Source organism: Trachemys scripta, chromosome 15, assembly GCF_013100865.1.
Source record: "Trachemys scripta elegans isolate TJP31775 chromosome 15, CAS_Tse_1.0, whole genome shotgun sequence".
Classification (NCBI taxonomy): Eukaryota; Metazoa; Chordata; order Testudines; family Emydidae; genus Trachemys; species Trachemys scripta.
This window is the reverse complement of record NC_048312.1, coordinates 15,688,546-15,704,103: the sequence shown is the minus strand read 5'-3', so window position 1 is coordinate 15,704,103 and position 15,558 is coordinate 15,688,546. Positions and strand designations below refer to the sequence as shown.

At 39.1% G+C, this 15,558-nt stretch overlaps 1 protein-coding gene across 4 annotated transcripts in view; it reads right to left on the bottom strand.

Annotated features, from left to right (window-relative positions):
* Nucleotides 1–15,558, bottom strand: part of GOLGA3 (golgin A3) — a 38,974-nt gene that overhangs the window by 17,543 nt on the left and 5,873 nt on the right. For 3 of the 4 annotated variants that reach the window (XM_034790867.1, XM_034790868.1, XM_034790869.1), the window contains 9 exons: nucleotides 13,294–13,572; nucleotides 12,065–12,177; nucleotides 9,457–10,151; nucleotides 6,939–7,050; nucleotides 5,637–5,943; nucleotides 4,762–4,964; nucleotides 4,267–4,404; nucleotides 2,306–2,467; nucleotides 926–1,294 (listed from right to left, as the gene is read on the bottom strand). In XM_034790867.1, the coding sequence (XP_034646758.1) occupies nucleotides 926–1,294; nucleotides 2,306–2,467; nucleotides 4,267–4,404; nucleotides 4,762–4,964; nucleotides 5,637–5,943; nucleotides 6,939–7,050; nucleotides 9,457–10,151; nucleotides 12,065–12,177; nucleotides 13,294–13,572 (2,378 nt within the window). The remainder of the gene's footprint in view (nucleotides 1–925; nucleotides 1,295–2,305; nucleotides 2,468–4,266; nucleotides 4,405–4,761; nucleotides 4,965–5,636; nucleotides 5,944–6,938; nucleotides 7,051–9,456; nucleotides 10,152–12,064; nucleotides 12,178–13,293; nucleotides 13,573–15,558) is intronic. The other variant, XM_034790870.1, reaches the window with a different exon arrangement.

Genomic DNA, 15,558 nt, shown 5'->3' with positions numbered 1-15,558 from the left:
TATTCTGTCTTCCGACAGTGCCCAATGCCAGGTGCTTCAGAGGGAATGACAGAATAGGTAATCATCAAGTGATCCATCCTCTGTCAGCCATTCCCAGCTTCTGATAAACAGAGGCTAGGGACACCATCCCTTCCCATCCTGGCTAATAGCCATTGATGGACCTATCCTCCATGAACTTATCTATTTTTTTGTTGAACCTTGTTTGAACCCTGTCCCAGCAGAAGCCTTCAGTAGAAATGTAGATGCTCTATCTTGCTCTCAAGTTTGGGATGCGCTACACAAACTGTGGGTCCAAACTTGCTTACAAGAATAGAGTTTTGTTTAGTTGAAGCTCCATTGCGGATTAGAACGCACACAACAGAACATGAGTAGACAGCAAACTTGGTCTGGTAAACTGGTACAGGAAAAAAACAAGTCTGTGAACCACTGTCAGCATACAGTAATGGACAAAAATGAGATCAGGTATGTTTTAAGTTAGGAAGCAGCCATTAATTCTCCCAAAAGGAATGCCCACAGAGAATCTAACCTTACTGTATGCATAAGGAAATTTTCTTTGGCTGAGATTGCCTCATGAACACAGTGCATTAAAACTACTATTTCCAAAAAGTGTACTTTATACAAAAAGTAATAATATGAATCTATTAATTTTGAAAATTGATATCAGACATGAATCTGTCTCTTGGCAAAGAACAAATCTAGTTTATTAAATCCTTAAGATGCAAGAATAACTCAGTTGTACAAACTTAATGAATCCAGAAACACAGACCCAGATATAAAATAATAAATGAGAAACATTCCATGGATATAAACAGAATAAATGAGCAATATTCAATACTGGGGAATAGTCGTAAAACAGCTAGATTTATTTTCATTCTCAACACTTACGTGGGTTATTTGCAACAGAATAATTTTAGAAATTCATTACCTGGCTTGACTTTATAGCGATTTCTTGTCTCAATTGCGCCAAGATTTCTGATGCTGCCTCAGTACTTTCACCTAAGCATTTTGCTCCTTCGTCAAGTTCTTCTTTGTTCGCTTTTGCTGCCTGCAGAGCTACCTCTAGGACAATCTTCTCATTCTGCAGATATTGGATCGTGTCATCCTTGGAAATAACATCACCTTGGAATTCCTCTAACCTGGCCACCAGCTCATCATATTGAGTCTGTAGGTCATTTAGGGACTGCTCTTTGGTGTGCAATGTTTCTTGGGTTAAGGTGAGCTGCTTCATGAGCACTAGATGCTCCTGCTGTAAAGATTCAAGCTGCAGATCTCGCTGATGCAGAGTCAATTTCATCTGAAGAAAAAAATAGTTTTTAAAAGATTTAATCCATCTCAGATGAATTTTAAAACTACAAAATACACTTTTATTTAAGAATGTACTTAGAAAAAAATTAAAATAGCCTAGTATCTTTGAGGCACTAATAGAAAATAACTGTAAAGAAAGTTGAAGGCGATCTTATGTTTCATTGATTCTCTCTATTCACAGTGTTGATTATATTGGGGCCATTCTGTGCAACAGCTAGAACACTAGAGAGCAGACATTGATCAGGCTGACAATCCTAGAAGACTACATGTTTTACTTTATGACCTTTTTAATTTCTGTTTTAAATTAAGTGTCCAGTGTGCATATAAACATGTTAGCTTCTGCTTAAGATACCATTACCCTTAGATATCCTTTTTGGTCATAACATTGAGCTCTATCATGCACCAGATCCTCATTCCATTCCCCTGCACAACATCATCTTCCAGCAACATAAAATGAAATCCTTTACAAAAACACTGGTGTAAAGTGATGCTGCACTCAGGAAAATGACTATCTAAAAGGACAACTTTTAACTACAGAAATGCACTCCTTGCGTATATGCAGAATTATTATCTGCAGAATTCACTAGCACATCTAACTTTTACTATTATTTAGTTCTTCTGGCACTGCAGAACTACAATCATCAAGAGAGGAAGCTCAATTCTATTCTAGTTCACACATCAAAAGAATTTCTAACTGTGCTCCGATTGCCAAATCTTTATTATTGTTAAGGATGCACAAGCCAGAAAGATAATGGTTTAACTTTCTGATCCCAGATAGAGTTTGAAGGACTGGTGGGTAGAAGTGGACTCTTTTTACAAGTAACTCAGCAAGTTTGAGCTGGAATTCAATGAGACACACAACATGCTTATCGTTCCATGCCATTTTTAGAGTAATCTTTCCGTCACTTTAAACATCGTTAACTGAAAATCCATGTATTAGCTTTTCAGCTTAAGTGTTCTCCAGGAAGCCCTTGGGAAACTATCCAGTAATCAAGTCTACCTGTTCCAGTTCTTGTTCCAGTGTTCCTGCAGAATCAGCCATTTTCTGCAGTTGTTCTCTCTCATCCTCAAACTCCTCCAGCCTTCTCTGCAGGTCATCTTCCACCATGGTTTTAGCCTCCTGGATCTGTACAAATGCAGCTTCTTGATCTAACATGTCAGCCTGCACAGAAAAAGCAGGAAGTATTTACAAAGGAATTAGGAAAATGGTAAAAATATCAGATGAAATGGATTAAAAAAAAAAAAATCAGAAAAAATATTGGAGAACAAAATAGGAAAACCTAATTCAATTCATTGTATTACATTCCTGAAGCCCTCAGTGAAGTTATCCACTCAGTATTTGAAGATTACTGTACTGGGCTTCTAGGACACACCCCTTGGAATGACTATGGTGCAACTTGCACATCCATAAGAGACTGAATTCTGGCTAAGTGCTCTTCATTTTTAAAAAATTGATAGGCTACTACAGAAGGGAAGACCAAACATTTCTGCAGTCCCAGCATAAAATTTTCAGAAGAACTTCAGTGACTTGAGTCCAAATCTCATTGAGATTTGATGGGACTTAGGTTCCTAAGTCCTTTCTGAAAACAGGATTTAGGAGTGTAAGTTACCTAGGTACTTTTGAAAATTTTATTAATCTTTTCTGCTAGAGGACAGGAAGGATAAGCCTGGGGTATAAGAGATTTTCACAGAGAGCCCTTTAAGGATATTACCAATTTTGTTTAAGTTCCCCACCCCTCTATTTAAAAATAACAATAAGTATTACTCTGCAATAGCAAATACGAATCGTTGCCACCAGCCTTTGTTTTTGGATGACATTCTTGAACTATTAACCAACACTAAAATGAGTAAGATGTTTTAGATCATCCACAATATTAACTGGGTTTCCCAATACACCTCTACCCCGATATAACACGAATTCGGATATAACACGAATTCGGATATAACACGAATTCGGATATAACGCGGTAAAGCAGCGCTCGGGGGGGGGGGGGGGGGGGGCTGCACACTCCGGTGGATCAAAGCAAGATCGATATAACGTGGTTTCACCTATAACGTGGTAAGATTTTTTGGCTCCCGAGGACAGCGTTATATCAAGGTAAAGGTGTATTTAGTAATATCAGAGTGCAAAAATGAGGATTCAAGACTCAGTAGAATTTATCAGCTGCAAATAATTCAGATCCACATCCCCCGCATGTATATTGTTTACAACAGGGTGGCCGAAGTGTGGTTCATTAAGTTTTCCAATGTGTTTCATGGCTTGGCTAATCTCAGCTGTGAAAGTATGGCCTCGCACCTGACGTCTACACTTTGCCTGCCGCCGGACCCGGAAGTAGGCAATCGATGTTCTGGGATTGATTTATCACGTCTGGTCTAGACGCGATAAATCGATCCCGGAAGTGCTCGCCGTCGACGCCGGTACTCCAGCTCGGTGAGAGGAGTACGCGGCATCGACGGGGGAGCTTCCCCGCCGCGTCTGGACCCACGGTAAGTTCGGACTAAGGTACTTCGAATTCAGCTACGTTATTAACGTAGCTGAATTTGCGTACCTTAGTCCGAAGTGGGGGGTTAGTGTGGACCAGGCTTGAGACTCCAGGTCCCAGTCTGTAATGCTCCATTTTACTTTAATCAGAGAGAGTTACATTTAGGCCTGTCAACAGGGTCTCTTTATGTAGGTAAGTTTGTGACCTACAGAGGTTGACAGTTTCCTTTTTAACTAGCAAGATTCTTCATGTAGTTTTAAAATTTGAAGGAGTAACACTTGCCTTCTGGGGATGTAAATCTGAAAAGGCTCTTTGATCATGTAAGATATACAGCAATTTGAATGTACTCATAGTGAAGTCATTTCTACCAGTGTAAATACCCTCTTCCTGTATCTGAAAATATGGTGATCACTAAACTGGAATATAAAACTTGAACAACAGAACACAATTCAGACAGGCCACCTGCAAATTACCTTACCTCAATATTTTGCAGCTGTGCTGCAATACGTTCCTTTTCTTTGATGGATCTGTGCTGGGTCTCTGTTAGCTGATGAGACAATGATACGTTCTCTAGTTTGAGGTGCTCCAACATACCTGCTTGGGTCATTTGCCCAGCCTGCAGGAAGAAAAAGTCCATACAAATACTCAAAACATGGGTTGACAATGAAAAAGTTCCAGAGAAGAGGACTCAATCTATTGGGCCTTAGCTGTCACCTAATGGCTTTACAGATCTACATCCATGAGAAAGCTTAATAAGCTTTTCAGAAAGTGCATTGGTTAAGTTTATGCCTCAGTGTTAGACAGGAAGTAACACCTAATGATGACAGGTAAAAGGGGCAGAGCTAATCATGCACCTTACATAAATACAGAAACGAGATTGGTCCCTCCTTAAAAGTCTGAAAAGAATTTATCCGCTGGCTAGAGCTAACGTAAGAAAGAAAGCAGTGAGGATGTGGAAAGTTCACACATTTACCTGTATATTGGCCATCTCACTCTGTAGTCTAACACGTGCCTCCTGTGCCACTGCCAATTGCTGCTGGTACCACTGCCGCACATTTTGCAGCGATGCGATCTCTGCTTGAGATGCTTTTAGCTTATTGGTCAACGTGGTCCGTTCTAACTGCACCTGCTGAAGCTGGTTCTGTAAGGAAGCCATTTGCTGTCGCAGACTGTGTACTAAAAAGGGGGAAAAAAATTAAACTATGCTATTCCAATGTCCAATTTTTGATGGTTTTAAGTGTAGCAATGAACCTTAAACATATATGTCCACAGTCATCTTTTTAATGGAAGTGTGCCTATATAACAAAGAACATCCATTCCCACAATTCCAGGACCCACAGAATTAGGGTCATTAAAGAAAATGGCTTTTGAGGGCAGTTCTTTGCATGATCGAGGTTCCTTAGAAGCATAAAGAAGGGTGGAAAGAAGTAAGATTTGGGAGCATGCACATGTCTGGGAAATGGAAAGGATACTTGATGCTAACCAAAATATATTTATCTTTTTGTTAATGAATTGTCAAACAATTTTTAGACTGCAGACTCTGACTGTGCCTTCCTTTGCATCTGGTCTAAGAACTTGATATCAATAAAATACAAGTTACTAATTTCTCCCTTTTTAATGCTGAATGTACCTAACTGGAAACCAGTTTCTTCCTTGTCTTAAAATGGAAATACTATACAGTAAGACCCTGTAGGCAGCATCATGATACACAACAGGTTAATCACTTTCTTGTTTGCAAGGTAGTTACATCAGTAATTGATAGTGCACACAAGAAGTAAGATTTAATGAAATAGTTTGTGGAACAGAAAAAAAGGTAAGTTTTCAAGATTCAAGTTTACATTAGCTCACCTGTGTTATCCTTGCTGAGAACATTTTTTTGCATCTCTTCAACTTTTCCCATGAGTCTTTGGTACTGTTCCTCTGCTAGTTGCAGGTCATTATTTGAGGAAGCCAAGCTAGCATTCTTGGCTTCCAAGGTGTTCTGCAGGTCAGCCATAGCTCGTTCCAGATCCCAGCAAGATTGCTTTAAGGTAGCCACTTCTGAGCTCAAAGAATCCTGCTTCTGTTGGCTGCTCTGGCAGTGCTCCAACTGAGCCTGAAGCCTCATGTTCAAAGCTGCAATTTGGGCTTGCAGCTCGGTCTTCTCTTTAAGGGCCTGAACAAGTCCAAACAATAAAAAATAATTTTAGGAGAAACTAATATGCATAGTGCATTAGCAAGAGAGGTAGAGATATCAATATGCTGTCTAAAAGAGTCAGGCTAGGTCTACGCTACCCGCCTGAATCGGCGGGTAGAAATCGATCTCTCGGGGATCGAATTATCACGTCTTGTCGGGACGCGACCATCGATCCCCGAATCGACGCTCTTACTCCACCAGCGGAGGTGGGAGTAAGCGCCGTCGAGGTCGATTTTGCTGCCGTCCTCACAGCAGGGTAAGTTGGCTCCGATAGGTTGAATTCAGCTACGCTATTCGCGTAGCTGAATTTGCGTATCTTAAATCGACCCCCCCATCCCCGTAGCGAAGACCTGCCCTCAGCTGCTCCAAAACTACATTTTGCTCCGCTGGATAACATTTCCATGTAAAATAAGAAAAAATTGCACTGTATTTAATAAATGTCTCAAATATGCAGGAAAAATGTAGACAAAAGTGCATACAAACTAGACAGCATCCTTAAAGAAAAGACTGACAAGTATTTGGTACTTAAGATAGCTTGCTAGACAATGACAGTCTCAATCTTGCTTTAAATACCCATCTTATGCTTGCAAGTGATCGTTCCTCTGCTCTGATGTCACCTAACTGTTTGACACTCACTTGTCCTTAACTTCTCTCTCATTCCATTTCCCAGTCTGAAACTGCCACCCACTTTAAGGACAAATATTTAATATATGTTGAGCCCAGCACTGGCTCAATATTTACTACTACTCCTTTACACTCCTTTTTCTCTATTCTCTCTTTTGTGGACCACTTCAATGTTTTTTTTTTTAACTTCAGATTTAAAAAGCTTTATTTAAAATAAACAGCCTTTTTATCTATCTTATGCAACATTTATGAAAACCACCTCTGCAAACACAATGTGGGAGCTACTTTAAAATTTTAATTAGTGTATAACTGTAGTTTATGAAATACAGAAATTTAGATTAATTTTCTACCTGATTAGCTTCTAATGACAGTGCTTCGAGCTGTCCTTCAAGTCTCATCTTTTCTTTTAGGACCTGCAACATTTCATCATGAGTTCCTGTGATAGAGCTTTCCATAGACACACTGGAGACAGAAACAACACACATTTAAAGAGTTAGGATTTTTTATAAATTGCCCATTTATAGAGCAGTGAAGCTGAAATTACAAGATGTTCCAACTCCACTAAATAACTCAGTTCTAAATGAGCTAGAGTTTTGGGCAGTCTTTTTAGCTTTGTGAAAGACTCACCACAAAGAACTAAACAAATTTCACTTGCCAGCTGACAGACAGACAAATAGTTGCTATGCACAAAACACTGGATTGGGAGCTATCTGAATTCCCCAAAACTGGGCAGATCATGGAACTGATGTTTGTTTTTCCAGGAAAGAAACTAATAAGCTGACTTTATTATCCTCAGAAACTAAATATCCCTTTGCCAAGGGATTTACAGACATCTCAATGGAAACATTTTTGTGATCAAGCACCTTTCACATGCACCAACCACACACAACTTTTTTAACATGAAAATAAATGGATAGTTGTCACAGCTAAAGCCAAAAAAGCTAATCAGCATGGAGTATACCCTATTCCCCTTCTCCAGTATAGTTTACTCAGCATATCCATGAAGTTCAGAGAAAATGGGCAAGAACTTCTGCTTTCTCTCCTGTCAGGATTAGGCATAGATTGTGATTATCTAATGACAACTGATTTTGCTCTAAGAATTTTGAGAGGTTTGTATTTTTTCCAAAGACAAGACAAATAATTGTATTTTCTAGATTTGTACAAGTTGTTTTGGTAACTGCATCTTTAGACAACAATAGTATTGTGAGTTTGACTAGTTTTCCGCTTGCTCGTCTAACCATGATATCCTGTAAGGTATAGATATTAAACCATAATTAGGGTGTCATAGACACAAACTTCTGAGGATCTAACAGTTAATCCCCTTCTAAAGGTCTAAAGAGGATAGGAGTATCTAGGGCAAGTATCCTGGCATCTTGCAAGTACAGAGGACTGAAAGCAAACAAACAAACAAACAAACCCACACATTTCTCTGCACAGATCACTAGTCTATAAAGAGACCAAAGAGAACACACTACTGTTTCTTAAGACAGTATCATATATCATTTTATTTTTTAAAAAAAATCAGTGCAGTCCAATGAAATTCTGTGGTACGTAATACATAACTAGTCTGAGACCAAAGAGAGCTTTAGATGGAAAGAGGGGGCTGCTAACAGGGCATTCTCTATGAAGGCCCTATTGTTTTAGAATTTGCTCCCACCAACCCCCACCTCCAGGCCAAAATAAGCCCAAATCTAGCTACCTTCAGGGCATAGAGCAAAGCTCTAGGCACCTGAAAAAAGTAGAGGAAGGAATTGTTAGAGGGGAGGGCAATTTGAGTGTAAGTTGCCTAAAGGCTATGTCTACACTAGAAAATTTACAGTAGCACAGCTATACTGATGCCAGGTCTCCCGTGTAGCCGCTCTATGCTGATGACGGAGCTGTCCACACCAGTATTTCTGTCGGTGTAACTTATGTCAGTCAGGGGTGTATTTTTTTCACACCCCTGACTGACAAAAGTTTTACCCAAAAAGTGCTAGTGTAGATATAGCCTTAGTCACTGGTGGTAGATAAACTTACATAGTATTACTGCATTTTTAAGTTATGTATGGAGATACCAAAAGGGTGCCTTTCTATAAGTTTAAAAGAAAGTAAGGAACTTTTAAAAACCAGACTATGGAATAATGACAGGAAATTGCAAATCTATGAAATATTACAGTTTAGGTAAATGTGTTCCCTAGGCCATTAAAAATGCTTATCTTAAAAATTCTGCTCATTCACTGTTCAATTTGTAATGCCTGAGTAATCCCTCTCCTCGCCATGCACCTACACCCGTTCTGGAAACTGTATCTGAATGATCACTATTGTAAAAAACCAAAATTTCCCAATCTGGTTATATTTGGCTCTAACTGGCACTCCCACAAATTGTAACACTATTAGTCTCAGCCAAGTGGTCCTAGAAAGGTGAAAAATTCTTTCCTCTCTATGAAAACAAAGAAATCCCTTCAATCAGATACTGAAAACCAAACGGCCAGTGATTAGTGCACAGGATAGGCAAACACACCAGCACAAACTGGAAATGAGTTTTGGAAAGCCATTTTTGATGTATAGGGCTCAGTGGATACTACAAGCAGTGGACACCACAATCAAATTCTACTATATTTTAAGAATCATGATGACAAAGCACACACATGTCTACAGTGCCTTTGTTTTAATCACTTGACCAGGGACACTTCCTATAAACTAAAAATACCTATAATAAACATGTATTCAGTGCAGTGATTTCTATTAGGACTCACTAGTTATCACACATTTGATCATGCTGAACAGAAGTTTAGTTATACGTAAAATGCTGTAGTTGGTAATTAAAGCATCAGGTTGCCTATGCCAAAGAAGTGCAGTGTGTGTATTGTGCGCAATGTATTGTCTTACCTGCTAGAAAGACTGTCTCTCCGACTCCGCACTTCCCCATTAACTTCCTGGTCCTGGGCATGATGCTCTGCTGCTGCAGCCTGCAATACTTCCCTGATGGAAGGAAATTGCCCCATTCCATCTGAAGGGATCTCCTGGCCATTTACTGTATATGAAATCTCCTGTTTGCCTTCTGCATTCAGTAAAATGCTATACATCCCCCTTCCTGACACACTGCTGTAGGTAGAGCTGTCACTCTCATTTCCATCCAGCCTTATTCCTAAATCGCTTCCGTCAATCTCTGAAACACTGTCTCCTGCTATGGAGGAATTCTCCAGTCGGTCATCTGTTTCAGAACGGAGACTGATTTCAGATACAACAGAAGTCAGACCACTTCTATTCTCCTTTAGAGACCCACCAGATGCATCAGCAGTCTCAAAATTTCTAGTAGCATTTCCAGGATCTGAATTTTCAGTTCTGTAATCAGCCAAGGAACGGATATTACTTGACTTGGAAGATTTGGAGCTTCTTTTCTCTTTTGAAGGCGCTGGAAGTCCCAGGCTGCCCAGTTTTGGCCCCCTTGGGACACTGGTCCGCAAGAAGGAGTACTCTTTTGTCATAGCTACAGTGCTGGCCCTTGGCAAGATTTCTGGATTTAACATCAGCTCAGGATCTAGTGTACTAGAGGGCCGGGTTTTGGATGTAGAGTAGCTGGACTAAAAGAAATCAGAAGCAAACAATAAATTCTAGAACACTTACACTCACATCAATTTTTTCTTATTGTATTTAGAAAGGTATGAAAGAAAAATGAACCTTTTACAACAGCACTTGGACTTACGTAGAACTTCACGAACAAGCTACTCTTAATAGCTAGTTAACCCAGTCCTGGCTGTGATTTGGATATGGAGGAGAGCTAACTGATTGAGTCTTAATCCAGACACAATGAAAGTAATTTAGGTAAACTGTGAAAACTAATCAGAAGATATTGCAAAAGAGTACTTTAACAACTTAATAAAGGTTTCAGCCTTTGAATAATAATTTTTAAACTTTCCAAAAGTTTTTCAATTTGTTTTTTTGTATTATGAGAAGACAAAGAAAAGAATATGGATTTTTCAGAACATTTATGATTTAGATGTGTGCATTTAAAAACAAAATTATGGAAAGTCAATTAATGGGGGCTAATTGTATTTAGTATTTACTAAGAAAGTAAAACTGTGAAGATTTAAACTTTAAAAAACTATCCCTTTACAATATCATATATACACAATAATATATCAGATTTGTACATTCTAATTACAGCATGCAATTCTATGTTGACACTAAAATCAAATGCAATTATATTGATTACATAAATATACAATTAAATGCTCATAAATACTAGATTAAAATGTTATGAGATAAATGCATAAGAGCAAAGAGACTCTGTTTAGAAATAACCAAAAGTATTATGAGCACAAGGTCAACTTAGTATTACTCAAATATGAACTGTAAGAATCCTTTACTCAAGACTTATCTCCAAAGGGTTTAATCTTCCCTGCATATTCCTCTCCATCCATCTTCTTTCTTCTCCACTTCTCTATCTTCTGGATTACCCCCCTCTCCCACCTGTTCCTACCATTCCCCCCACACTAACCCCTACACTCTTTTTTTGTAAATCAAGGAAATAAAACATGCCAATCATTCTCTTGATCTTGCTGCCCCCAGTCCTGCAAACACAACTATTAGTAACTTTATGCATGTTAGAAGTCTCATTTGAGTTCAATGGGACTACTTACATGGTAAATTCTGTTTGGGTTTAGACAGGACCTGTCATCACAGAATCATGGCCTTTGCTTGGATATTGTGCACCTTTCCCCCAGACTTCATCTATTTTTGTATTTGAGATTGTAAGCTCTTTGGGTAGGAGCCATGTCTTCATATCTGTTACTACGGAGTAAAATTTACTAACAGTATCTAGCAGAATGGAGCCCTAGTCCTCAGTGGGGGCTATGGGCTCTACTGCACTATAAACAACTAATAAAGTAAGTATACATAGTGACACGATGAAAAGTGTACAGTTATTGCAGATGGTGCCTAAATGGAAACCTCACATAGTACACTTTTGAAGACAGCAGTGGCAGTTTACTCAGGTCTATGAGTTTCCTAACAAGGCACTGTAAAATTTGTTTTTTTTTTTTTTTTAAAACATTTCTACTACTCCAAACATATATTATTGTTCTTCACACTAGACTTTCCAAATTATCAACAAAAAAACCTAGAAGCAACAATTTCTTTGTGAAATTCCTAGCGAGTGAGGGAAGTCACTCAAAGTTGTGGACTATGGTAAATAGGATATCATTATATATGCAACAAATAATCATTCAAACCTCAGGAAAAAAAAATATAGGACCAAATTCTTCCTTCAATTACACTAGTGATACCATGCAGCCTTCATGGATTACCATGATGCAACTGAAGGCAAAATTTGGCACATACAGAAGAGAAGTAGAAAAATAAATTGTCCTGGCTAGAAGTTATTGAATTTTTACAGCCAGGAAACAGATAGTTTAGGGCAGGTATGGGTTCATTTTCCAAGCTTCCCACCTACAGAGATCACCTAGAAACAGAGGATCTGCTGCAAGGTGCTTACTCTTTCTTGGTGCCTTTTTACTCTGTACTGTTTGAGCTGCTCTTCCAGACGCCTTCTTGCCTGAAGTCTGATTTGTTCTTCTTTCTCCAATGGGAGTGAAGACTCTGATGAACCTATGCACAAAAGTTACCTCTAAGGTCACACAGAAAACTTCAAAAGGCAAACACAACACAGAAAGAGTGGAAAATATCCCTACATCAACCCCTTCTCCCATCAGCAATGTATACACAACATTCATGCTTAAGCAGAGCATGCATCATTCTCAAGGACAGCCCTTTAGCATGCAACTCAGGAATACTCCCCCATCTTCTGAAGTATCCTTATGTAAGCATTGAGATTACAGTGCTTAATTCAATCATTTTATATTTACAAATATCACAACTCTTTCGAATGATCTAAGACAAAACCTTCCACAGTAAGAGCAAGAATACTTTTACCATCTAAATCCCACCTGCTTTGGAACCCAAATTCTGACAGAATGACAGAACTTGGCAAAATCTATTCAGTTTCTAGTTCCATCCCTCAGAAGCTAGCGTAAGATTGTTCTCTACAGTAAATTTTCTTGCATTTTGTCCAGTTTAGTATTAAATACGTGATGCAACCTCCCTTACTTCCCTTGAGAGACTAGTCTAGTCTAAGGGCTTGTCTACACTTACCGGTGGATCAACCAGCGGCAGTCGATGCATCGGCGGTTGATTTAGCGGCTCTAGTGAAGACCAGCTACATCGACTGCAGATCACTCTCCCATTGATTCCTGTACTCCACTGGATCAAGAAGAGTAGGGGGAGTCGATGAGAGAGCGTCTCCCATCAACATCACATAGTGTGGACCCTGCGGTAATTAGATCTAAGCTACGTTGATTTGAGTTACACTATTCACATAACTCAAATTGCGTAGCTTAGATCGAATTTCCCCTGTAGTGTAGACAAGTCCTAAGACATCCCACTGTAAGAAGCTTTTGCTATTATTTAACCTAAAATTGTAATTTTCTCAGTGTCATCCCATTACTCCCAAAGTGGGACAAACTAGGGCAATTTCCACTATAATGTTCAGGTCGGTAGAACAACCAAACTTGTTAAATGTTAAGGCACATGCTTTCCTGGGAGCAAAGAGTGGTTTATTGCAAAAATGAATTTTAGTCCAAGCTTAAGTGATTCTGCAGACACGCTCAGAGAAAAAAGCTTTAGGCAGCAAGAGAAGAAGGGGCTCTACAGTAAACAGATGCTTACACAATTCAGTTTCTTGCATGGGAAGACTTAGTTTGAGTGACTGCAAAGCTTCTTTTCTAAGAACTATTCCCTCAGCACTAGTTCCCTGAGACTTCCTTAGGTTGTCATGGAAACCAGCCACACCTGGAGACTCTTGACCATGTGGACTGCTGGTTGGTTCAAAAGACAAAGGGAGGTCAGGATAGAGTGCCTCTGGTCCATTCTGGTAAGTGCCCCGTTTGCTGTTTATCTCCAGACTTTCTCCTTCATTTGGCACTTTGTTGGCATTAATACTAGTTGCTGAAAAGAAAGTGACATTGCATTAATTCACACTGGCAACTATAAGTCATCCCATTCAACCCTACACATACTTCCAAAACCAAATCTAACAAATTAATAGGATTGTTTTTTGGACTGTAAGAATGTCTACAAATTGCTATAATTTCTACTTAAAATAGAAATTAGATGGAGGAAGTTTATTTCTCCATTCAGAACAAGCAGATATACTTTGCACTCCTATTATACCCTACATCAGAGGATCTCAAAGGACATCAAAAGCATTAACTAAGTCCCTTCCCAATAATCTTGTTAGGCAAGTATCATCCCAGTTCTCAGATGCATCATATGTATACAGCACAATAGATAACATGAACCAAAATAATGAAGCAAGAAAATACAAAACAGAAGTCCTGCAATTTATTTTTATTAGATTTCATATAAAAACACAAAAACAGCTAACCTAAATCTGGATCTCATCCCTGTTTGGTGGTGACTATATGCATTTTTCATGAGGAAAAAAATACATCCTCAACGCAAGCATAACACAAAAATAAAATATACAAATTTATATTTTAAAGACCTCCACCTTGCTTCTCTGCTTGATGGAGCAAAGATGTACATTTAAGACATGGTTGTGGCAGAACTTCATAATTCATTTTAAGATACATGTTTCTAGATCACTCAAGAGAAAAAAAAATCTATCCAAAAGGAAGCTGAAATAGCCACCTTGCTGGAACAGTTTATTCAAAAAAGTTTATGTGAACAAACAGAGCTGAAAAAAACTTGTGCTAAAATAGAATTGTTTCTGCTGCTTACTTCTGACACACACTCATCCTTTCAGAAAGTAGGGCTGTTATAGATAATGTACAGAAACTAGATATAGGCAAACAGATCACAATGATTAAAGAAAGTGGTTCTTTTTCCATTTGGACATGAAAGTTACTGCTTAGCTATGAAATACTTTTGGCATAAAATAGGATCATTTCAAGCACCAGATAAGGAAGAAGGGAAGTTACACAAAAATCAGGAACATAATAATTCTCAGATGTGGTAACCTTTAAAGCACCTCCCTGAAGTTAAATAAGATACATTGGGGGATAGGAGGGATTCAGGTAGGGCAGTGCTTTTGTTTTGTTACATAAAAACTGATCTTTATGTGAGCATTCATGGCCCACCATACAATTTCCATACTCAGATATGGCCCTCGGGTCAAAAAGATTGCCCACCCCTGCTCTAGGGCCTAATCTGTCCTAGAAAAGGTTTGCCAGTATAGCTATACCAACAACTCCGCCAGTGTAGATACATACCTACAAAAGAGTGCTTTTGCCAAAATAGCTGATAGCAGTTCCTCAAACAAAACAAACTATACTTGCAAAAGCACTTTTTGCTGATATAATTATCTACATTTTTTTTCCAGTATAGAAACATTGTTTAAAAAAAAACACCCCACACCTGAACAAAAACATCTAGTGTTGACCTGCCAGTATTCTAGTGCAACGTACTTGCATTAGAACACAAGAACAGCCAAACTGAGTCAGACCAAATGTCCAGTATCCTGTCTTCCGATAGTGACCAATGCCAGGTGCCCCAGAGGGAATGAACAGAACAGGTAATCATCCAGTGATCCATCCCCTGCCGCCCATTCCCAGCTTCTGGCAAACAGAGGCGAGGGATACCATCCCTGCCTATCAATGGCTAATAGCCATTAATGGACCTATCCTCCAGGAATTTATCTAGTTCTTTTTTGAACCCTGTTATAGTCTTGGCTTTCATAACATCATACTGGAAATTCTTCAGACATTTTCATTTAAATATAAACAATGGAGGTTTGCATTGAATTAAATATTAAAATGAACACCATAATCCAGGGGTCGGCAACATTTGGCACACGGCTCGCCAGGGTAAGCACCCTGGCGGGCCAGGCCAGTTTATTTACCTGCTGACGCGGCAGGTTCAGCCGATCGCGGCCCCCACTGGCCGCAGTTCACCGTCCCGGGCCAATGGGGG